The 25101-nt window shown below is 41.1% G+C and overlaps 1 protein-coding gene across 2 annotated transcripts in view; it reads right to left on the bottom strand.

Annotated features, from left to right (window-relative positions):
* The window catches only part of hdac4 (histone deacetylase 4), a 115983-nt gene that overhangs the window by 3622 nt on the left and 87260 nt on the right, over positions 1-25101 (bottom strand). For both annotated transcript variants that reach the window (XM_074694570.1, XM_074694571.1), the window contains 11 exons: positions 24932-25034; positions 23078-23124; positions 19679-19786; positions 18119-18174; positions 17903-17990; positions 16277-16396; positions 16084-16181; positions 9596-9714; positions 8750-8883; positions 900-984; positions 646-787 (listed from right to left, as the gene is read on the bottom strand). In XM_074694570.1, coding sequence (XP_074550671.1) covers positions 646-787; positions 900-984; positions 8750-8883; positions 9596-9714; positions 16084-16181; positions 16277-16396; positions 17903-17990; positions 18119-18174; positions 19679-19786; positions 23078-23124; positions 24932-25034 — 1100 coding nt within the window. The remainder of the gene's footprint in view (positions 1-645; positions 788-899; positions 985-8749; positions 8884-9595; positions 9715-16083; positions 16182-16276; positions 16397-17902; positions 17991-18118; positions 18175-19678; positions 19787-23077; positions 23125-24931; positions 25035-25101) is intronic.

The following is a 25101-nucleotide window of genomic DNA, read 5'->3' as shown; positions in this document are numbered from 1 at the left end:
GTAAAAAGTCTGCCTGTGGAGCAAGAGAAAAGTTACTTGTATTAAGACATTATTCTAGTTTCAAACAAAATTCAAGCAATTTTTTCTTTTCCGTTGACAGATTTTTTTTACTTGTTACAAACAATTCAGACCTCATTTTTGTCTTTAAATAACTTGAAACAGGACATTTATCTGGACTGGCTCATATGGCTCATATTGTGTATAACAAAACAATTTTTACTTAAAATGAGACAAAAACACTTGATTTAATTTCAGATTATTTTGATATTTAGATATTTGCAGTGTGTAACCTCTAGTAATCAAATTACATGTTTTTTGTAAACTCAGTTTTCTTCATAGTTTTTTACTTTTGGGACTCTGCACCAGTACTGAGTGATCAAGGCAGTGCATGGAGCAGGGAACTTGGAAAAAAGTGGGGAATGAAAAGGCAGGAAAGGGTTTCAGTTTGTATTTCAACCCAGTATGCCTGCTTTAAGGTCTAGAGCCATTGATCATGGGGTACAGTCACTCATGCAGGACTCTTAGTCACTAAGATTGTCTGACAAGCAGGTTCCAGCAGAGTATCAAGATTTCTGACTCATGGAAAGACATCATAAAAGAAGAATAATAAAAAAAAGCTTAAAAAAAAAAAAAAACACAGTGTACCTCTTTCCAATGTGCTTGTTGGCAACAGACAGTGAGGCCATAGCAGAGACTGTCTCAGCTTCGTCTACGTCATGCCGGAGGGCTTCACTCAACGAGCATCCAAGTGTTGGGGCAGAGCGCTGCAGTGAACGCCAGTATTTACCTACAAAGACCAGAGCAGGGTGGAGTCAGCTTCTGTGCTGCTGAGAGCCATAGAAACGAATCACAGAGATGCTGATGATAAGGATACGCTTGAGTGTGTATTTGTTGTTCACCTTGAATTTCTATAACTTTCTCCATGGAGCGGACAGCGTTGGCATTCGGTCTCTGCTGCAGCACCTCATCAGGAATCGGGTCCAACTGGAACAAAGAGAAAATAACATCACAACATTTTTCTTGCATAACAGAAAATAAGCTCTGCAAAATTTCCAGTAGCTGTTATTTAAGACACTGAAGCTGCTGCAGTGCACGTAGGTCAGTGGCAGAGAGGCCATGCTCACTGCGAACATCAGCTGCATGCATTAAATGTCCCGTGGTGTTTTTTTAAAATCATGGGTGAGGCTGGATACATATTTCTATGAATATGACTGACAGGTGTTCAAGAAAGCTGCTTCGAAACATGGCAGAAAGATCACTTGAACTAATGCGGTTTTAAAGGATCACTTTTGAATGTGGACCACAGCCCAGTGTTGGATCACTCCAAGAGGTGGGGAACAAACTCAAGCTGCTGACACAATAGAAAATAAGGCTGCAGATGCAAACCTCCTCCCACTCACCAAGAGCTCTGCTACTCTTTGACACAATCTACAATGTGTGCTTTGTCCTGGGACACATAGTAGTGTACACAGATGCACATGCAAACTGCTTTTAAACACAATTATTCTTACATACGCACACACACATGCACACATCTTTCTCTGGGGAGCTCAGCTAAGCCTATGAAACTGTCCAAGCCACAACTCAGAGGAAACAGGGCTATTCCCTGACGAGCCTTCCCAACCCGGAATGATTCAATTTCCCTCTTGGCCCGCTGCATATAGGACACTTTCTCATCCCATTTTGTCAAACAGACTCCTTCAGCTCAACATTCCAGCAGAGAAGAAATGCATCCCCCTTTTCTACAAGATCAAAACTCCAGAGAGTAAAGCAACAACAGAGAAACATTAAAAGAGTAACTGAGAGAAAAAAGAGAAATGGTTTGGCCAGAGATTTGGGAGTAGGATGCCAGAGAAAAGGGGGAAAAAAAAAATCTTCGTCAGTCAGGCTTGCTTGGCCAAGGCTGGAAGTTTTCTTTTAATTAAAACAAATAGAGTGTGGGAGGGGTCCAGAGGGGCTGAGGGAAGAGCCAGTCTGGGGAGAAGGATACTTTAATCCTGCTGTGGCACGACAGGCTACATCACGCGCACAGGGATGGACAGAGGTGTGTTCGCAAAGACGTATATAAACATACAGTTTGTCCAAGAATATTCAACAGTGAAAGAGCTGCAATTTGGTCAGAGTTACTTACAAAAAGGGTCCAGCAGTAGAGGAGGTGTACTTACTAGAAAGACATATCAGGTTGGTTGGAGTTTTTGTGACATAACCATGCTTAAAACCCTCATAGTGCAAAAGAGTATCCATGAAATCAGTTGATACCTGTTCTAAATAAGTGCAGCCCTGATAAAAGATGCAAGATTCCTCATCGTCCGTATCTGTCTGTTTTGATGATTTGGGTTTGATCTCCTGTAATGGAACAGCTGCCTTTGTAAGCCGATTGTATCAAATTTGATACAATTCCATTGACATTTAATTGCACAGAAGCCTTTGGCAAGGAATCAGTGAACTGTGAGCTATTTTATAATTCAAAAGTGCTGCTTTTCTTCCACAACACCTACACTTTAAGGGGACAGAAGTTGTCACAGAGGGAGTGATACTTCAGCATGATTGATAAATCAAAAGCAAATCTTCCAAACAATCCATAATTAAATGATCTGAAATCAACTTTTCTTACAATTTCTGAACTACAGTGTTGATAGTTTCACTCAAATCTATTTTTTCTTGCATTATGTAAAGTCTTTTTTTTTGTTGGCCAAATAAAGACACAAAGTAGCCTCATCAAACACGCCCACACCAACACAGTCCCGTAGGTCTTAAACTCTGGACTTCAACTGCGGGGGAGTCAGCAGTACTTACTTATCCCTCCCATCCCAGAAATTTCTCAGCCACTCTGGGGATTCAAACTATCAATTATTACTTCTCCAACCTTCCGGTAAGTTTTAACCAAAACCTTAGCCAATCCCGTCTCAGCCCTTCCCGTCTCATACTAACCCTGCTCCCTGTCAGAACAGGGTCAGGGGTTCTCCGAGGTTTTCTGGGGTTCACCTCAGAGCAGGGTTGGACAGGGGCAGCCTGTCAACTTGACTGACAGCCGGGCCTCACGCTTATAAACTTTAATGGTTCTTGTCAAGGAGCTCCAGGGGCCCCCACCAGGCAGGTATGGCAAACACACGAATGCTCACACACACATGCATTCACATTATATATTAGCACAGGCAGACATCAACCATGGTGACATTTCTGTTTATTTAAGTTAGTGGTCCTGGTTTTCCTGGACTTCTGCATCTTTGTACCATCAGATGTGCGTCTGTCCTTTAAAACCGCTAGCTTTGACTATATTTCCACCATTTATTCACAGTGTGTCACAGCCATCCAACGCACTGGTCCTGGCCAAAAATACTGACACACCGTGGAAAGCTATGAGCCGAGTGTGAGGAATGTGCCCCGGTAAAAACATTCCTGAGGGAGGCTGAAACCAAAACAGTGGAAAGACAAGGAAATCCACTTGTTCAGCAAAAGAAAGAGCACACAAGGCATCCATTGTTTACTGTTGTGTCCATGTGCATATGTTGGCGGTCTTTTAAACTGGTTGATTATGTTATGCTAACTGAACAAGGTAATGATGTGCATTGTGCAGAGCATGTGACCTTTTGGGAAAAGGGTGTAAGTTTGCCTTATAACTGGAGTTGGTTGTGAACAGACAGACCCAAGAGGGAGACAGGTGAAGCCGAGCATCGAACTGTAACCGGAGAGTAAATACACCAAATAACCTCATTGACAGCTGCTAACAATTAACATATTAGCCTGTTGTTTATCATATAATTGCTAACAACCGTGGTTGAAGTGGGCCGACATCTGTTTGCAAGCAATCATGAATTAGTCCTGGGTTCAGAGTTGACTAGTGTAGTTGCAAATGCATCATTCATGAGCTATTTAACTGAAAAGACTTCATGATTGCATTTTAAACTGGTGGGGGTGAATTAAAGAGCCCGTAAAGTCCATTCAGCAATTTTCATCCCTCTCTTTCCCAGCTAATTTAAGCTGCTTTCAAAGGAAACCTAATGCTCATTATAGCGAAGCTTGTATTAACCTGCCAATAAAAGCAGAGATATATTTCTCACACACACACAAGCAGTAAAATACTGGAAGTAAAAGCTTGACAAGAGGTGAAGAGGATATAGGGAACACCTTTGGGATGTTTTGGTTTTACAAATCTGTCTTTTTCACCACGAAAACTTAAAAAAGGGGGTACATATGATCTATTCCACTGTTTTTATCATATTGGCACATAAGAAAAGTAAGTGCCCTCTGCAGTATCGTGGCAAACCTAAGCTAAGATAGTCGATCCAGTCGTGTGGAATCTTGACTCACGCATATGCAAGACCAATGGAGCTTCATTTTATTGTCAAAGCTGCACTCTCCTGTTATGGAATAGCTAGGATGACGTCTTGCGTTTTGGATACTTCCAGACAATACAGAGCTTCAGGCAGTTTGAAGCTTCGTAAACAAAAGCACAGCTGACCAGTTAATCCAGCTGTGGTCCCTCGTCTGAGCCTCCTCACTCGCTCCATTCACATTCTGCCAAAAACACACGCACAACCAAAATAATTCCTCTTAAAATAACCCTCTCAGTGACCACGTTCAAAGCGGTCCAACATGGAGCGGACAACGGACCACAGATTGTCCCTGGTGCTCATCCTGACTGGTTAAGCTTAAGAGCAGATAGGTTTTTGGATTCTTTATCTCTTCTCATTTGATGTTGGAAGCTGTATTCAGGCTGTCGGCAAATGAACACATGCAAAAAACAAAGCCATGTCTTTTATCTTTCTCCATTCTTCACTGACGTTCTCCAGCCACATTCCTGCTTCATTACAGAGACCTTCACTGAGATTATGATAAAAACACTTGCTTCCTGCCATTTTGATCTGATCAGGGACATTTTGGCTCTTTTTTCCCTTTGTTATCAGCTATCAAAGCCCCGCATAGCTGAATGATCCCTCTTTGTTCAAACAGCTGACATCATTTGCTGACAAAGAGCAAACTGCTGATACTCAGAAGTAAATGACGTCTACATTAATGTTGTATGTCACTAATCAAAGACGTCCCCTGCTGATGAAGAATTCCATGAAACCGTTTTAATGAGACTTCTGTCATGACACAACCTATGTTTTATTTTATTGCTATAATTCCCAGTAAACCCCAAAAAACTGCTGTTGTGACTGATTAATAAAACTTAGTGACGTAAATATGAATGTCAGACCTGTATACGTGCTGTATTCCCTGGAGCTGCTAAAAACAATAGCTTCCTCCTTTCAGCTCTCAAATGAGTGCTCCATTTCCCTTCATTATCTGATCCCTAAGCCCAGTCTAACCCTGCTGTAAGAGGTGTGAGGGTAACCATTCACAGATGTTTACCAGTGACGGGGCCCCGGGTGAAAAGCAGAGAGGGGAATCCTGCAGGGTAGAGGCTATTGATGCTCCCTGCCTCCTGCCTATTTTTGAATTTTCAGCTCCCTGTGGCACCCATCCAGTGACCTCCTCCATACCCCTGCTGAGGCCGGTGCTCTGAAGGCTGCTGAAATCTAAGACCCAAACCCCCTGATCCAATTCAGTATTTTTGCAGCAGGGCGGTGATGTTGTGAGTAACAAGAGTGTCCTTCAAACCGAGAGTCCAGGGTCCAAAGTGTGTGACAGCCAAAAGCATCCGCCCTGCTGAAGTGTCCTTGAATTCCTGAATGCTTACCAGCTGTATAGCTGGTTACTCTATACACCTTTGAGTCATTGGCACTGTGCAGGTAAGCATAGCTATGTTATTAAATTAAACCTCAGGTTGATGTGTTCCTGTGTAAGAGGAACTCTGAAATCTGTTGTTTTCTTTCACAGGTTCCACACAAACCAAAAATCTTCTGAAGTACAGACTTCTAAGGGGTAAAACCCTGCTGGTGTGTTTCACAGTGTTTGACTTCATTTTCATGTTCCTGTAAGGTTCATCAGTCGGTGTTGGTCAAGTATCTCCATGCTACATTGATGGACTGGTCGGTCGCCATGGTTGAGCTTTATTAACGTGACCCCGTGTTATTGTTCTGTTTGTTTTGTTCGGACTCCAAGATCCACATGGAAATAGGCCATGAGGGTGTTTTTATGATTCCAAGAACTCATTTATAGCTCGAGCTGTCTGCAGAGCTGGAACAAGAGGCTGCAGGATGAGAATTTACTGCCTTCAGTGAGGGAAATTCAGAGTGAGCAATGCAGATTCAGAGACAAACAATGATTTCTTGCTATTAAAAGCTGAGGTGCAGACCGAAGTGCCAATACTGTTAACCACTTAATAAATGGTTCATGTGTAACTTTTGTAATTGGTGTGACCAACTTTGAGGGACAGTGTGTGGTGCTTGGTAGTACTAATGGGTTATAATATATAATGTGAGTTTAAACTAGTGTATACTGACCTAGATGTACAAATTATTTGTTGCTTTGTTAATTTAGAAAGAGCAAAATCTTGCATGCAATGCTTCTGCAATAGCACAGAACTGCATAATTTGCATTTTTTGTACTGAGTGACTGCTCGGAATGTACCTGAAGAAAAGCTAAAAAAAGAAATAGAGTGGTTGTTGCTATGCACAAAAAACTGTGTCAATAGAAGTTCCTTTACATTAAAGTAATAGCAAGAAAAAACAATTCTTATAAAGCCTTCCAGTTTCATTTGCCATGCTTTGTGTTTTCCGCATGTATCACAACCACTTGCATCCAGCTATAGGATGTTTTTAAGCTCTGTGATGTATTGTCAGATAAATATTCTACCTGTGAACCCATTTATTGAAATAACTGTCTCACGAGTCTGATGTTAATGGACTTAGCAGGTGCAGTGACCATTCCAATTGCAACCAACACCCTGGGTTTCCTTGTGGCTGCATCTGGTGCAGCACTTGAGAATGGTCAGTTTTTCAGAGTAAATTGAGTTCATGACAGAGAGAAGTCTGGATATTTACTCAGAGTGAGTACTTCCTTCAATGGTGTCTTTGGTTTGGACAGAAACATACTTTTAGCTTGCAAAGCTGAGATCAACTGCAGAGGGTAGAAGTCCTCCACAATGCTTATTTTGGTCATTCATCATCTGAATTGACCTGAATGAACTAAACACATACTTAAAAATATCCCACTGCGTTCACACCTCTGTAACATAAAAAAGCAAACTGAAGAGAAACAAATCTGAAGCACAATGCATAAAACTTCAGTGTAAGAACCCATAGCAAGGAGCCAGGAAATCATTTCAGTCCACTAAATAAGACAAAGTGTGAACAAAACAGCAACAGATTGTGGGTGTACGTGGGAAACACACTCCAGACATGAACTGCAATCTGTTTGAGTTGGCTTCAACACAGTCTGGACAAACATTATCTGGGTGAAACACCTCTGAACAACAGTCAAACAACTTGCTTTCTCTTTTTGAAAAACAGATTCTTCTACACAAATACAACAGTCACACCCCGTCTGCTACAAGAAAAGCTGCACAATCTCAGATCTGTAGCAATATTCAGTAGTCGGTAAAATATTGAAGCACTGAGATAACTTGGATGCTTAATCTAGGAGGAGAAATTGAGACTGAGCAGTCTGTCCAAAACAGCACTTGGGGCTCTCCATTAGCTGGAAGAAAAGAGTGGGCGGCTTTTGAGGAGTTGCTATTCTGCTGTGTGCCATGAATCACATCGTACCGATGTTTATTCAGTCCCACGGCCCAACCTACACACTCCCACAATTAACCTTCTGCCTGGAAATCCTCTGCCCCTGGCATGCTTATGTATGTGAGTGAGTGTGTGTGGTGTTAACTTCCTCCCTGGGTAGCAGAAAGCTTGTTAAAGAACACAGGATGATACAGAGAACTGCAGAGGAAGGTACAAGACTGTCCTGTTTTCATCACAATAATTCAGGTGAATTATTAAATCCTAGGACATGAAAGACAAGTTGCCTTAACCAATGTATAAATTGTTAAGGTTCATATTTCAATCCAGGACTCCGGAAGATTTGACTCTGATTTTATTCACGACATTATGATAAATGACATCAAGAATGAGGACTCATCTTAGACTCATACTGGGGAGTGGGTTCAGATTCTTCATGACCACCTCTGAGTCCAAACCCTTGGTGACTCAGAGTCAACTTGGACCTGAACATAGTGACTCGAAGCAATTCCCAGACTTTCAGGCTTAGTGACTCAACTTTAGCATTTGTCAAGGTAAAATGTGTTCACTGGCCTCAGTTAGAATTTGAAAAAAAATGTATTACATTTTTATCCTAACAATGTGTTGCATTATTGATTTTAAAAATGAGGACATTTTTCATATCTTGAATGTAGGAAGGTAAAAACATTTTCTATCACAGTCAACTGCATCTAGCAAATTTCGGGCTGTCAACCAAATAGAGATCCAAAATCTGTATTTATGAAGCATTTTAAAGGCTAACTGGTGAAAAATATTATTTGCTTTTAATCCACTTTGTTTTGGCATCCTGCATTCATAAATTTCATGATATAAAAACTTTACTGGAAAATCCTTAATTATTGACATAATAGTAAAAGTCACATAGCTAATATAGAACAGTTTCTATTTTCTGCATGGAGTAGTTGTAGTTTTTATTCTTAGCTCTTGTCATACACTTCAATCCAGATTTAGTTCCTCAACAGCCATAGATAACGTCCTCATTTCCAAATGTATTTCTGAATCCTGGCGCCTTGCCCAGGGTTATTTTGATAGTAATTTATGAGGATATTTTGACGGTAATTTATCCCTCCCCCTTCGGGCGCTCAACTTACCTCATTGCCAAGCAGAGCAGAGACGCAGGCTTCAGAGGCATCACATATGGCAGTGAGGTCGTGACCCCCCTCAAGGGCAAGCACTAACCGACCGCCTGCCAGAGCCATCAGCTGCCTAGTCAGGTAGCCAAAGCCTGGACACACAGGAAATGACAGCAAAGACAAGGCAGAGAGAAAGAATGAGAGGGGAGGAAGTATGGTGTTCAAACTCTAACTTCCTTTTTGGATATTGATCAAAGAAAAAGAGGGAAAAAAGGGGGTTTGAGCATGCATTAGAAAAGGGATGACTGCATCTGAGAGGGGAAGAGAGTGCACTCTGGATTTACTTGAGGCTAAATAATAAGCCCTAATATGAGCCAGGTTTAATTTCAATAAATGCGGCTTTGCATTTGAGCTTGGTCACAGTCTTTGATCTTTTCTGTCAGGAGGAGGTGACTTTAAATATATGCATTCAGATGTATTTTCTTCTCCCCTGTATTCTGCCCATATCCCTTCATCCTGAAATCCTCTCTAAACCACCCATATCACCCCCTTCACAAGCAAGACTCATGCTCTTATTTGAGATCAGCAGGATGGTTTAGGAAAAGCTCCTTGCTGGCACGCCAACGTCTTGCTCTGAATACACAAGTAAGAAGCACAAAGTGCACAGAGGGAGTTTGGTTAAAAATCTGCGAGGGTGTCATAGCAGCTTTTTATGCTGTGAAAATTGTCCTTCAGTTTACAGGCAGAGGATAAGTAAGACTCTGGGGACATGCATAAAAATATGAATAATTAAAACTGTTGTGAAATTTTCCATTGCAAAGAAGAAAGAAGACAATTAGCGTGTTAGCTGAGCTCAGCACTTACATTTGGCTGTCAGTTTGTATCCTCCCAGGGGTGGAGCATGTCCGTCTACAGCGTCAAAGCCTGAAGATACAAGAACCATGTCTGGAGCAAACTCGTTGGCAATTGGCATGACCACCGTCCTGCATTAATGAACAGGGGAAAACAAAAACACAAAATGATAGATTAATGAAAAGTTTAGAATTACATTGAGAAATACAAATACAAGAGAAGTTTATATAAGAATTTCTGGATACTCTATTCTTTTGTTATTCCTTTTTCAATCCCTAGTTAAGATAAAAAAGGAAGAATAAGTAACAGAGAAGCTAAAGTACAGTATGCATATTGATAGTTAAGGTAAATCACAATCCTGCTGATGGAGCAGGACTGCAATTCTCTACACTTATCCTGTTGAGTCACATCTGTTTGAAACAGGACCATTAAAAAGTCATGCTGCATTTTATTAACATATATTCTTGCAGCTTGGATGTAACATGTATTGAAAAAGACTGCCAGGGTTACAGAGAGGCATGTACCTGAACATAACTGCTATGTAATACATATTTTAAACTATTGGGCCAACAAAGTACCATATTCTGCAAGATTTAAACTGACCAAACAATGCACTGTCTTATTCATGTGTGCAAACAATCTGGTGAATATCCACCAGTGATAAACTTCCAAAGACAAGATAAAGTTGAATGAACTCAGTCACTTCTGTGTGAACAAAAACAACCACTCAGATTTCAGAGGGTTACTCTTTAAAGATGTATATACCATATGAGTGTTCACTAAGCCTCTGAAGAGGATTGTGGTACTTTGTGTAGAAAGCCAGAGATGCTACACGCTGTTTTAGACATGAACCACTTTTTGTATGTTTCAAGTTCTTCTGCCTTTCATGGTTTAAAGGGTAAATCACCCCATTTAGTTAGTGTGTACATCCTGTGTGTGGCAGAAGAAACTACCACACACACCTTTGAAGTGGATCTTGTAAGTTTGGAAATTTAGAGGCAGCACCACACTACAACATCCTTAAGTAAAAAGCAGAAATGGAAAGATAGCTCATAATTGCATGTGTGTATGTGTGTCAAGTATGCGGGCTAATTTGAACGCTGACTGGGTGTGGTGAATGAGGGCTGTTTGTTTACAACCTTCATCTAACACACAGCTGGCAGAGAGAGAGTTCTTGTGCGCATTGTGTCATACATCCATAAATCCAATCGACAGCGGGGTAATGTGCTATGATTCACTGCAAGTTGTGGCTGGAAAATCCAGTGCAGTTTAAATGGTGACCCTGTTTGATAAAAACAACATGAAGTGTCCATTAACTGAGATAATTTGGCACAGAGAGATTGGCTCAATTATAATAACAGCATTCTAAATTTCATAGGCTTCATTTATTTGACACAACTTTTTTTTTTTACTGACAAAATCATCCAAATTTCAACCGAGGGAATTTGGGCATTGCTTCGACATAAGGCTTATTCTGTAACTCCATGTTTTATTCTCTTACTTTCAAAAGGCATTAAAAAAAACATAAAAACATGGGTTGGAACACTGAAAGCTTGGCAGATTGTTAAAAAGAAAAAAAAGAAGAAAACTGATGTGTCAGAAATATCGAGGTGATATAATTTAGGAAACATACGCTTCATAAATAGTCAGGACTTCCCAGTTGGCAAAACAATGGTTTCCTCTGACTCACCCGTTATTTTTTATTCGGGGGGGTCTGGGGTATATGAGCAAGCAGTGTTTTTGTGAGGTCTGTAAGTGACGGAGTACCACAGGGCTCTGTCGTAGGTCCTCTGTACTTTGCTGACCTCAGGAACACGGCGCTGGTTTGCTGGCTGTGGGCAAGCAGCGTGCCCTGAACTCCAGAGACCAACGGATTTTCCATCTCATGTTCACCACCAAATTATAACCCTCAGCAGTGTACACCACACCCCCCACCACAACACAACACTCATACGTACACACAGCTGTCTGAGGGAGAGGCAGGAGGTGGTGGAAGGAACTTTTGGGAGTCCCAGACAGAGAGGGTATACTGATTATGTGCGTCACTGAGTGCTAGTGTGCTCCAGGCAATATTCAGATGAAGACTTCATGTAGACGAGAGAATGGGATGGAAAACAAGCATGGGTGAAAGGCATAATGATGTATAGAGAGGAAATTACAGGGGGCATTTGACAACAAAAACTATTTTATGACAAACATTTTATGAACAGAACAGCCACTTCTTAAAGCAGACAATGTTTATAGTTTCAAATTTGACTGCATGCTTTGGGTTTTGTGTCCATTTTTTTCACCTAATCACAAACCAACATCCACACATATCCTTGACACATCAAAATGTGTGCTGTAAAAGACCTCACACTGAGATGGTTTTGCCACAAGGGAGTATGTTTGCTGACACACAGCACAGGGACAAACCTCGACTTCCTGGGATTCTACTGAGGACTCCCCTGCCCCCCTCCATAAACCTTCAGCAGAAAGCTCCAGTTCTAATCCTAATGACGAAAAACTGCTCATGTCATTAGAGATCCCCTGGGAGGTTATCCTGACATTTCAAAACATAAAAACCCCCAAAGTGATCAATTAGAAGACTGGCACAAAAGGGAACTAGTGGTTTTAGAGAAGTTTAATTGCGCCTGAATCAGAGGCTACGTATGCAGAGATGAAAAAGCCTTTCTGTTAATTGATAGGGGAGAGAATTTACAACGCTGTAAGCTACAGGACATCCTGAGCGAAGACGTTGCAATCCTAACCACTGCTGGCTTTCTCACAGCAAGAATTAAATGTGAGGGGGGATAAGTGAGGTGGGCAAAGGGCATAAACTTTTGTTTAGTGATGTTTGGTTTACCTAGCAACAGGTGCACATGTCATGGTATCAGTCGAGGAAACCTGGATGTGGGTGTGTGTTTGTTTCCTTGAGGAAATCTGCTTTGGCTGTTGAACTATAGTTACGTTGTGTCATTTACAAAAGTTGGAGGTCTAAAATGAGCTGTGAAAATAGCTGAAGCAAGCATTAAGTTTAAGATACATTGTATTTCTATTTCTTCTTCATCTGGGTTATTTACTCTGTTTTTTTTAAATGAACTTAGCCAAAGAGTTTACAGTAGTTTGATGTACTTTACCAGCCTAGTCGTTTGATGTGAATTGATCATAGCTTGTGAATTTTTCCCCCCAATATTTAACGTTAACCAATGACCAAGAGGTCAAAGCTATATTGAGAATAAAGACATTATACAAGGACAACCAAGGATTCTCACTTTGCTCATCAATAGTACTCGAGATTCTCCTGACCTCAACAGAAACAAACCTCACAAAAAGCTTTTATCCTTCTCTGCTCCGCTCGGACTAATTAACCTTCCTCTGATCCTGATGAGCGCATTGCGTTTTTGGCAATTGTCATCAAACATAATTTTAAGTGCACACAAATGTACTCAGGTTAATTCAGTAGTAGATCTTGGCACAGCGGTGATTTTCTGAGCCAAGGAAAACTTCCTCCCTGAGGACTACTCATCTTTGTGTAATTACTCTAGACCATAATTTGGGCTTTCCACATCTTGATTATGCCTTCTAATCCAGTGTGCTCCAGGTTTCAAACATGGAGGGCTGATATGTGGCATTGGTGGTGGACCGCGAGATGTAGATAAGGCATATTATATTTTATGAACTCGTTTTAGACATGAACTGTCAGTCCGCAGTTATTTTGTTGTGAATATGCACCCAATAAACTTGAGATATTTGTAAATAGTGTGAGATTTTCTAATAACAGATTTTTATATTGAAGAATATTTTGATGTACCAAAGAAAAACTGATAAAATCTGCCAAAGAAAAAGCAAAGATCAGCTGATTCCTGAGATATCATAAATGAAGTGCCATGAGCACCAACCTTTCTGGACATTCAGGCTGTAAGTATGCAATTAGGAGCAGGTAAAGCCCCCTTTAGAAGAAAAAAACAGACTCCAAGCAGTGTTTATTAAACTAGTCAACAAATAGTTAAACTGCAGAGCTTCAAGGCTTTCCCCCTCCGTTCATAAAAAAGAAGGAGAGAGCTGGAGAGGAGAGAGAGAATAAGAGAGTGAAAAACTCACACACGCACACTTACACTTCAAAGCCCTGTCATCTGGCGCTGCGGAGAGCTGGTTTGAATTAACTTTAATTCTCCTCCTCTCTCGTCTTTCCAAGTTCATGGCAGAGGAGGGAGTGAAAGGAGGAGGAGAAAGAGAGCAAGAGAAAAAGAGGGAGACAGTGCCTCTGGTTTTCATTAGGGCCAATTTTCTTATCTTTTTTCTCTGTGCTTTCTGGAGGCTCAGACTTGATCCCCTGCAAATGCAACGTGGCACAGGCCAGCGGAGGAATGGGAAGGTGCCGACTGCGAGGCACGCATCCCCTCCCAGAGACGGAGCAGGGAGGACCACAACACACAGATAATCAATGATGCTGACAGGGAGAGACACAGAGTGAGGCTGTGTGTATCAGGTGTCTGGGAGTAGTAAGCAAGCTGATGTAAAAGATGCAGGTGTGAGCAATTTTTGAGTGTATTTCTTCTTGTTTTTGTGCAAACTCAGGCACCATCATGTAGGTTTCAACCTCTGTGTGTTGCACCTCTAAGTGTGATACATGCATACGTGCGATAGTATGAGTTTTGAGTTGTGAGGCGGGTCTGCTGTTGTCCTATGGGGCCTATGAATTTTGAGATGCTGCTACAGCCTTGGGGGATTAACGGCACCTGGGTCTGAGGTGATGCTCACCCCAACTCTGGTTGGCCTCCTCTTTGTGTGTTTGGATCTTTTCCACAGTGAAAAAGGGCTGATTTAATGACCTACTATTACATAAAAAAAACACACCAACATGCTAGAAGGCTTTCCACATATATGGTCACTCATATGGATTGATGCGCTCCTGAACAAACATACACACACCCAAACTACTGTATAATAAAGGGGTTTCTTCTGTTTGAACAGTTATTTTAACAGTCTATGCTGAGTTAACTGAAAAGTGGTGCTTCATGGTTATCTTAAATATGTACTAATCAGCTCAATAATGAATGAAAAACGTTTTTTTTTAATGGGAGTAAAAGTAAAAAAAAAAAAGGGCAAAGGAGTAAACTTGAACACACTTTACATGTGCAAAAAAAGGAATGATTGCCAATTGCTAATGCTCTTGAGAGCATAATCTGCAATCCCCCTGTCAGCCTACAATACAATTTTAGGCAACCAAAAATGAATTGTAAGTAAGTTTCTCCTCTAATTTCTAATCAGTTGCTCTAATTAGGGATGCACCAGACCAACTTTTCTGATACGGATACCAATCCCTGGGCTTTGGTATCAACCGAGACCAATCCAATATATCAGCGCTGAATAATAACCTGCATGCCCCACTGTGGGATAAGACTGGTAATGTTTTGGGTAAAAGGCAATAAATGATTATATAGAATTACTGAAGTGAATATTTATTTAAAATATGAAACATTTAAATTTTTACCATCAAAAACAATACTTCAGAATGTACACATGTTCTTTTCAAATGTAAAACTTTTATACCCTGATGACTGGTAATGTAGCTAAAAACTAAGAAAGTGCATCGCAGGCAACATTTCAAATCCAGTAGAAAATAACACTGGTAAAAAAAACAAAAAAAAAAAACAAAAAGGCATAGAGCTGTTTGCTCTATGCCTGGATCTCTTCTCACTGATACCGATCAAGCCTTGAGGGGCACCAATACACTGATACACCAATCAGTATCTGTGCAACCCTAGCTCTAATATATAATATTTCAATCACTGACTCATACCATACCACAAAACTTTTTAATCACAGCCTGCCAAAGCTGGAGCAGAAATTGGTTTCAGCAGAAAAGATGGACAGAAAAGAACACTTGCTTTTTGTGGTCAATTCTTTCCGTCAATAACTTGGAAAAGTTAAAAAGCAGCTTGTGTGTGATGCTTACTTTACTGTCCTTATGAATAATGCCTGTGGGATTACACACACCAGTAGGTTGTCATCAGGAAGATAAAACGAGAAGGATGAGGAACAAAGAGTTGGGAGAGCTGGAGTTGGAACGTATGGGTCTGGGGTGCATTAATGGGAAAAGGTGTGCTTCCGGGGGTTTGCGTGCCACAAGCTGCTAGAAGACGGTGGCCTGTCAGTTTGATAAATTTTTGCTCTGGCCAGATGGACACACGGACACAAACACGAGTTCATCTTCAAAGAGCACTAGAACCAATCCAGACCTGCTCCTCAGCAGCTGGATGAACTAAAAATGTGTGTGAGACATGTACATGTCTGTGATGAGTCCATGCCTGTACACATGTAGGTCTTTCAAGCTGTGTGAGTCTGAGGATAAGAAGGTTATAAATAGACTCAGACAGTGGATCAAATGGGAATCAGGCATAGCATGAGGAGTGGCGTCCAGTCGATCATTGTCAAACCACACTCTGCCTTCCCTCTGAGACACTTTCCAATAAAAACCAACAGTGAAACAATTCAGGAGGTATCATTTGTCTTACCTAAAAGCAGCCAGGTACTCTGCATCCCCCATGGGAGGTTCCAGTCCTCCAGTAAAGGCCATGTTCACATTAAAGCCAACACCTGCTCCAGTGCCGACCTACAACCCACACGAGCAAACGCCAAAGTCACATTGCTTGCACACATTCAAACAAATAGACAGGGATGTAGGGAGAAAGTCAGACAATGTCCAACCTCGTCAGGAGCACCACTGCCTGGAAAGAAGTTCCCATCATCAAAGCGGTGCAGTGACAAATAGAGGACGCTGGGGTCTGTGTAGAAGGCTTGCTGTGTCCCATTACCATGGTGAACATCCTGGAAACAAAAAGACTCAGGTTAGAGAGACTAAACATTTGAGACCAGTTATAACAGAGGATGAGTTTAGTCAACAAAAGGACCTCAGATGATTTGGGGAGTGAACAACCATCTGGATAACACTCCAACACAGACAGTCAGACCTGGATCTGGATCTGTACTCTGCTCTCATGTCAAAACGAGATGGTCAGCAGGATTCAATAAAAACTCAGCTTCAAATGTTATTCACTTTTGTCAACAACACGACATCAATGAAATGACCTCATTGTCTGTGTCACAAGAATGCTTTAATACACTCATCCTAAAAATGTCCCTGTCGGCTGGAGGCTGAGTGGCATGACAATGAGCTCTCTGGCTGCACCAAAGTCCTCCTGTGACAGACGGAGAGGAAATGAAAAGGCCCTTCAAAGGCTTTTTGGAATGGCCATGGCCAGTCCAGTGCTCCTAGACATGGCCCAGGCTTTGTCATACCTTCTTATAAATTACTCTGTCTCGCTCTTCAAAACACAAGACAGTGTCTGACCTGAATAGACGATATTTTAAGCCTTTATTCTTCATCTCAGAGCTAGAGCAGGTTGTGCCTGTTTGAAAGGATTCATTTTGGGGTTGTATTTTCAATTTCTATGGCCCTGATGATGCATGCAGATATTTCTGGGTTTGAATGTGGTTTCATTTCACACTACACCATTCATTCTAAAGTAGATGATCTTTTTTTTATTTATTTATTTAAGCAATTTTTAAGGTTATATGACTTCTGGTTATTAGCTGTTTTGTGCAAAATTGACACAAGGTGCAATAGAGCAGAGCTGCTAATTGAGAGGAAAAGCGCTAGCTATCTATTTTAGCTGTAAATCAAATTGTTAGAGAACTATGACTGACTCTCCTTTAACAAAATTCAACAAATATTTCTATACTGTCCCCAGAGATTGCTACTTCTGTTTTATTCATTTCACCCATACATCTCCCTTTATTTTAATTATTTGTTTTCTTAATTCACTTTTGAAAATAAAACAGAGGGGAAAAAACAACCTGACCCAGGGGTGGCCGACCAGTCAGAGACCAAGAGCCACAAAAATGACCGTGGTACTACGGAGAGCCACGTCATGCACGGGGTCTTACAAACACACTTCCTCTCACACATAAATGGAATAACATAAAATGAAAAAAGTATCAGTAAGTATCAGTGTGTTCACCTACATCAGTATGCTGGCATCAGTATATAAATATTTTAGATTGATTGGCACACGGCTACTCATAGCTTCATATATATTTTTATGAATGGATTGAAGAGCCACACACCGAAAGGCAAAGAGCCACATGTGGCTCACGAGCCGCAGGTTGCCCACCCCTATGTAAAGAAAAGCTTAAGTCCAAGCTTTCTTAGGTCGATATCAGAGAATAACCCTCCCCAACTCCTTTGAGACAAGAAGGCTGAAAAGAGGGCATGCAACCAATCTTTAGGTAGATAGATTATGTTGAAAATGTATGCTTGTATGAGGAACTCACCCAGTCCACAATAAGGATTTTGCTGACATTAAGCCTCTGCTGCAGGAGCTTCGCAGCTATAGCAACTGAATTGAAGTAACAGAATCCCCTGGGAAAGGACAGATGGTGGAACAAGAAGACAAAACATGATATGAGTATAAAAATAAGAAGAAATGGAGAACGTCTAGAACTGCTGCAGCAACATTTGTCTCTGGATTTAATCTGTGATGTACTCACATTGGCGTGCTCTCCTCAGCATGGTGTCCTGGTGGTCGAACCACAGCAAAACCATTCTGACAGAAAAAACAAAAATTATTTACATGTTGCGTGTTTTAACAAGTTTTTCTTTGTCTTGTAAAAGCTTGAGTTTTGTTTTATCCTGAGAAATCTTCTCTGCTTTTACCTACAAAGCTTCCTTTGTGTCAGGATGTGGTTGCACAGCAAAACCATGATTTAAATAACGTCTTTAAATTCATGAATTAAATGCAAATTAATTCAGCTTTCTCTTTTTTGCAATACCCAGTCTGTCTCTCCTACAGATACTTTTAAAAGAAAATACTACAATCCCTAAGAGACATACTGTATCTTAAGTACTTCCACGCAAACACACAAAAACAGATGCAGACGTAGGGTCAGTTAAGGGAAGCTCACTGACTGTTTTGGGTCTCCCACTGCTACGTTAGGACATTAGATAGATGTTCAGTCTGATGCACAGCGAGGCAGGCTGGGCTAATGATGTTGAGTCAGCTGCTGTGGATTAGCAGCTGGCCAGGAGTTTATTGTAAAGATGGTTGCCTCAGCTGGTTTGAAGACACTTTGGTACGAAGTGTTTGTGGGTGTATGAGAGAAAGCGACAGGCAAAAGGTGGATTATTTCTGTATGCTGAGGAAGAATAAAAATTGGTTTAAAACAGACGTGAAGGGGAGTGGAGGGGAACAGATGGAGGGACAGACGTGTGAGAGAAAGTGTAGAGTAGATTTATGGCATTCTTTGGAGTTCAGAGAGTTGCCGGTGCAGGTGGAATTTGGCTGTGGAGTCCTGAAACAACCATCTGTATATGTGGAAGTGTGTGTCAATGTGTGTTTCAGCATGAGTGTACACATAAGATGCAGACACTGTATATAAGTGTTAAAAACTGGTTAAGCTGAGGGCAAGTCGATAGCTGTGAACTTTAACCTACGTCTGAATTACGCTGAGTGTTTCCCACCTGTGTGTTTGATACATGACTTTAAACTCCATCACAACCGGTCGCACACAAAAGATGAGACCATTTACTTCAAAGTTATAGAAGTAACATGTAGAAGTGGTTTAAATTCTGGCAAAAAATCAAAATACCATGTGTGTATTAGCTCTATGCAGTGCTGTTTCCAAGAGTAACGTCATTAGTCTGTGGTGTGTTGGTGCTAAGCTAGCGCAAAGTGCGACGGCTGCTCTGCAGGTGGCTGTGGTGTAATACCAATAAAACAGGCCTTTTAGTGGGGACTGTTGGCGTTTGCAGTGCCCATGCGCCGGGCCTCCCTGCTGGGTTCAAACAGTAAGCAGCTTTCGCCACAGACACAGGAAGGCTGGCTGGTGGGTAAGGCATGACGGGGGGAGGGGATGTGTGTCTGGAAGGTGCTAACGAGGATTTGAGAAGGATGTTTCTGGAAGGGGTTACTCTTTTTTTTAAAATATTTTTTGGAAGTGGATGCATAGCACAGAGATCCTTCCATTGATTAATTTTTGGTTTGTTGTGAGATTTGAATATAAATCATAGACTGTGCTGCTCATTTGTCTCCACAGATCACCTGAACATACCTTCAGCTCTCCAGATGCTACTTTAAAAACCAGCTCCACCACTGAGCCAACAGCCAGGCGAGCTGCACTGGATGAGTGAACCTCGTTCCAGATAGTGTCACTGTCCACCTGCAACACACAAACACAGGATTTGTTTATATCACTGTTTCAAACAGGGCAGAAAAAAAATGAAACTTTGTACTGTTCTTTATTTATCCAGGGATGTTTGATGGTTTGGTTTATGTGAGTGTGACAGCAGTTGTAAAACTTGGAGGACATTTGAAATTATTTAGCTTGAGTCGTTTCACTGCATTAAATTCAGCCTTTGAAAGTGGTAATTTAGAGACTGCTGGAACATGTTTTCTCTGACATGGACAGAAAACAATAGAAAGACAATCTGTGAGGCAATAACACATATTTAGAAGCTTACTCATTCAGACAAATGGCCAAAGCAGCACGTACAAGAACAGACGGCATGAATTCAACACAGAGACGCAGCAGATGTACAAGTCTTCTCAGAGCAGTTGACCTTATCGATGTACAACATTTATAAAGTGGTTTTGGATTATTTGTTTTGACAAAAAGTGACTCAATGTGTTAACTGAAATGTAAAATAAAATCCAGATGTCCAATATGTCAAAATATACACTGAGGATGTTTTTATGCAGACCGATACCAGTACTAGTACTCCTTCTTGAGTACTCACTGATACTGAGTACCGATACTACCAGTGCTTTTGATAAATAAAATTTCAATTAACAGTGACAGATCATTCTGATCAAAGACAGCACAGTCACTCAAATAAAACACAAACAACTCTCTCTGAGTTTACAATTTTTTTGATAAACATCAAACAAAAAATATTAAAAGCCCACAATAAAACTTACAAGTGTCAGAGTTTCAATATTTTCTAAAGTAAACTAAAGAGCAAAATAAAAAAATGTAACTGTTAACTCTTCCTGGTTCATTCATATTGTCTGAAAAGGACCTGGCGCACATTTACAGTGGTGTTAAACAGCAGCAATTAGCAGCATCTAGTGGCGAGGAGGACTTGCTCGACGTAAGAATTTTTTGCCTTGAGTATCTGCTGCTAGTATCTGCAGCCTTCTCCAGAGCCAATACCTTGAAAAAAGGCTCGTATCGGTCCGATACTGATACCTGGTATCGGGGCATCCCTAATATACACTTATAAAAATGGTGTTAACTTTGAAAAAATGTCCTGGAAGTAAAATTTAAAATGCAGGCAATCAGAAATGTAAATTATGTACAGGAAAAACTAAAGAGATGTTTAGCTAAATTAATTTGCATTAATGTAGAAAAAAAAGATTAATTTTAAGTCTAACTTTATGATTCCAAGCCTTTTCAATGCTGGGTTACATAGCCCCTCTCCCCAAGACACAATGAAGTATTCACACACACTAAGCATATCAATGAGACAGAGTGAAAATTGTGTAGGACTGATTGTAAGCAGGGTTGTGCATGGTGTATCATATACCCTGTGTAAGGTGTGGTGCCTGGAACATGACATAAACACAGACGCTGGCAGAAGAAAAGAAGAAAAGGACAGTTTGTGTGTCAGTGTGCCGAACCAAACACACATGTGCAGAGCTGCTGAGTCCAGAGAAAATGCTCGACTTGTTGGGTTTTGCAAACGTCAACTTAAACCTGCCTTGCACCCACTCAGTAAGGCAGTCGGCCTTTTCATCCACACTGACCGCCTCTCTGACAGTCAACTGGTTGCCCTGAGCACTAACCTAATCAGTCCCTCCCTCCTTTAACTAGTCAGTGTGTTGAGTGACTTAACAGCTTTAAAGCCAGCCAGCCCACTCTGCTTCCCTCTTGTCCCCTGTGACTGGAGTGATCAAGGCCAAAGGAGGACTCCATAATAACATCCATGGGGAAGAAAAGACTTTTTAAGTTGGGCCAAGAAAGTCTCTGTCATGAAATGAAACTGTGGTGAATTTCCCATACACTTACAGCTAAACAGACCAGAGGGAGGGTGTTTTTGATGAGTGACGGATGGTGTAGAGAGGAACCAAAGGGTAGGTGGAAGACACTGTGTTGAAGCCGAGTCAGTGATTGAGAAAGGGAAGAAAATACGAGCCAAGTGAGTGAGTGAGTGAGTGAATGGGAAACTGAATCTTACATACAAGTCAGGTTAATGAGCACAAACAGATGCTGCTCCGAAGCACCATGTGGAGTCTTAGTGGTTTATTATTTCCCATGTTGATGTTAACTTCGCCTCAAGCCAGAAGTGGCACATAAGCAAGTCAGGAAAAAGTGAAAGCGGAGAGGTGTGTGTCTTTGTGTGTGTGTGTGTGTGTGTGTGTGTGTCAGAGGTAAGAAAAGAGCGGGAACGTGCTGCTATGACGGAATGACGGCTCTCTACAGGCTGACAGCCTAATTTCAGCCCCCTTCCTTCGTAAATCTGTGTGTGGGTGACTTGTATGTGTGTGTGTATGACAGGAAGACAACAATTTAGTCCCATTTGCCATTATAAAGAGCAGAACAGAGCAGCGCGGAGCCCCAGATCTTCTCATTCCCACTGCAGCAGCGGTGGGAAGGAAGGATGAAGGAAGAAGAAAGAGAAAGCGAAGGAGAGCAGGATGATTTGTAAAAAAAAAAGTTGATGTGGGCAGAGATAGTTAAAGGTGAGGCAGGTAAAGATGGAAGATAGGATTTGCGCTGGTCTTTGGAGTAAAAAAAAACATAAGAAGTAAACCAAAGACAACACGCAAGCAACAAAGCACAAACACAGACAGGTGTGAGACATTTCCGCTTTAAAAGACAACATTTCCAACTCTGATTTACCATTTAAACGATTGCATTAGCACTCAAACATCCACAAATACACTGCTTTGCACACAAACAAAAACATACCCCCTCTATATCTATGCACACACACACAAACACACACATATACACAACTTGTATGCCTGAAACATCTGGTTATGATTACAAACGCGGCGGAAAGGCAAGCAACAGCTTTTGTTGCCTCTGGTCCTCGAAGGGCGGTGTTTGCATGAGCGTGAGTGATTGTGTGTGTGTGCATGCTAGTGTGTTACGTCTGTGTGTGCGTGTGTTTGGTGGAAAGAGAACAAATGGGACCATTATTTAGGCAGGGGGGCAGAGAGCAAGTGGGCGAGGGGAAACACAGTTATTATACAAGTATTTGATGATGCTGAAACTATGCCGATTTGTTTCATTGCAAAGTCAGATGGAGCAGAGCCAGCTGTGTATTGATTAGATTAGCAGAATGTTGTAAAAACCTAATTGTCTATTACAACAATTTTCCACTGAATAAACAAGCGTGACTAACACAGACGAAGTAATATATCAGGAACACAAATTACAAATGTTTAATTACAGCAAGGATATTTGTGAGATGACTTGTGCATGAACAGAAAATGAGTAACTTACCCCAATTCCTCCGCACGGTAACCTCACAAACATGGGACTAACTGAACCTGAGACAGAGAGGAAACTAAAAGTTAGAAAGAGAAATGATAAAAGAAAGAGCAAAAGTTTACCAGGTGAAGAGGTAACTTTCTGAACTCACAGGCTCAAATGGGAGCATGACCTCCCAAACTGTGCGTTTGACTTCCTGACCTAATTGAACAGCTATCGTACACAGGGGCATGCTTTAATTGGACAAGGTGAAGAAGGAAGAGTATCTTATTTCCCTGATAATCAATGCCTCTCAGGATTCAGGATTTTAGGCCAGAGTGATTTGTCTTGTTTCTATTAGAAAATGGAAATGAGTAAACTTTTATTTTCTTCTGGGAGAGCAAATAAATCGGCTCATCTGGAAATAACAATCCACCTTAAATGACTTCACCTTTATTTTTAAAGTTGGTGGTTCTTTTCTGAGCTCAAAACTTTTATTCAAAACAGCTTTTACCTCTGGGGATTATGAAATCCGGTGCTTTACATGGTCATAATTATGGTTGTTAATACTAATCGTGAGCCTGTTGACTTGATCTGTTAGAACTACCACTGTCAGTCATACTTATTTATCACTATCACACCAATATCATACACGTTTTTATCATTTCTTTTGGCACTTTAGCCACAAGTCTGTTGTTGCTATTGAAGTTCTGTTTGTTCGTCTGTTTGTATCAATCCAGCTCTCACTCTTTTGCATCTGCTTCTATCCCAGTTTCCCAGATCACTTTGTACTGGCAGATGTCTGTTCATCAGTGAGTCTAGTTCTGCCTGCTGAAGAAAGTTTTCTCTGCCACTGTAGCCAAATGCTTGCTCAACGTGGCTTTGTGTTAGGTCTTAGTAAAAAAAAAACGAACAAAAAGTGCTTCTTTTCGTATTAAGTGTTTTGACAGATGGACTAACTGATGAATGCTTTTCAGGAAAGGAAATGATGCAGAAACTTAACTTGCCAATTTTTAGAGAGATAAAAAAAAAAAAAAACATAAATCAATCCCGTGTTGACAAGTGAATTTGTGTAAATTTTCACAAGTTCAACGGCACACCTCTGAAATAGGCAGAGCGTGGAAGTCTTATTCTAAAGGTTAGGGGTCAGCCACCTGCTAACTTACTAAAAATACATACATTTAAAAAAACGAAACAGTCTCTTGAAATGCAAAACAGTTTCTATCAATATCCACTCAGTGTCATCGCTGGTGGGGTTGTGTGGCTTCCCAATGGTTTGAATTTCACCTGCCTTCTCTCTTCACCTGTATGCTGTGTGCTGAAACTAAGGAGTATCTGGTAATTCTCCTGTGGAAGCTGCAATAATAAGAGGAATTTATGCCTCCACTGGAACGAAAGCTAAGATGACCACTGGGTCCACAACCCCCAACCACACACACATACGCGCACGCACACACACAGCCTTGCCTACACCTGCACTATAAGCCACAAAGCCAAAACCTAAGTGACTAAGCAGCCTGTGCGACTCTGAGTTAACAAGCGTCAGCAGCTCCTCGCCTTATCGTAACACCTCCAAGATTTTATTAGATTGGACCTTTTGTTATGACACAGTTTAAGCATTAAAACAGATTTCTTGAGCAGACGCTGCAGATTCACAGGAAGCACTTATTGAAAAGCAGCCTGCCCAAATAAACTATTTAAAACATAACGTTCATGTATTAATGCACTTGGGTGCTAAATCTTCAGCTCTGTGTGTGAGTCCTGTGAGACACAAAATGAACATGTTGTCTTAAGACACATTTGCGCTCGTGCCAAAGCTTTCACATCTTTAAAGGCTACAGAGAAGCTAATCAAAAAAGATGGAGGTTGTTTTTGAATGTGTCTTACAATCCATTTTCTGCCGCAGTGGGTTTGTTCCATACAGCAACACGTGGGCTTCAGAGTGGACAGTCTGTAACTCCTCCAATGACGCTTTTCTTCCACGAATACACTGATCAGGTGTGAAGAGACAAAAAGGAGACAATCATTTACTTGGCTCAAGCCTCACTTTTACATTC

Source organism: Halichoeres trimaculatus, unplaced genomic scaffold, assembly GCF_033239565.1.
Source record: "Halichoeres trimaculatus isolate MK-OKI-2021-1 unplaced genomic scaffold, fHalTri1.1 fHalTri1_scaffold_19, whole genome shotgun sequence".
Classification (NCBI taxonomy): domain Eukaryota; kingdom Metazoa; phylum Chordata; class Actinopteri; order Labriformes; family Labridae; genus Halichoeres; species Halichoeres trimaculatus.
This window is presented reverse-complemented; position numbering and strand designations above follow the sequence as displayed.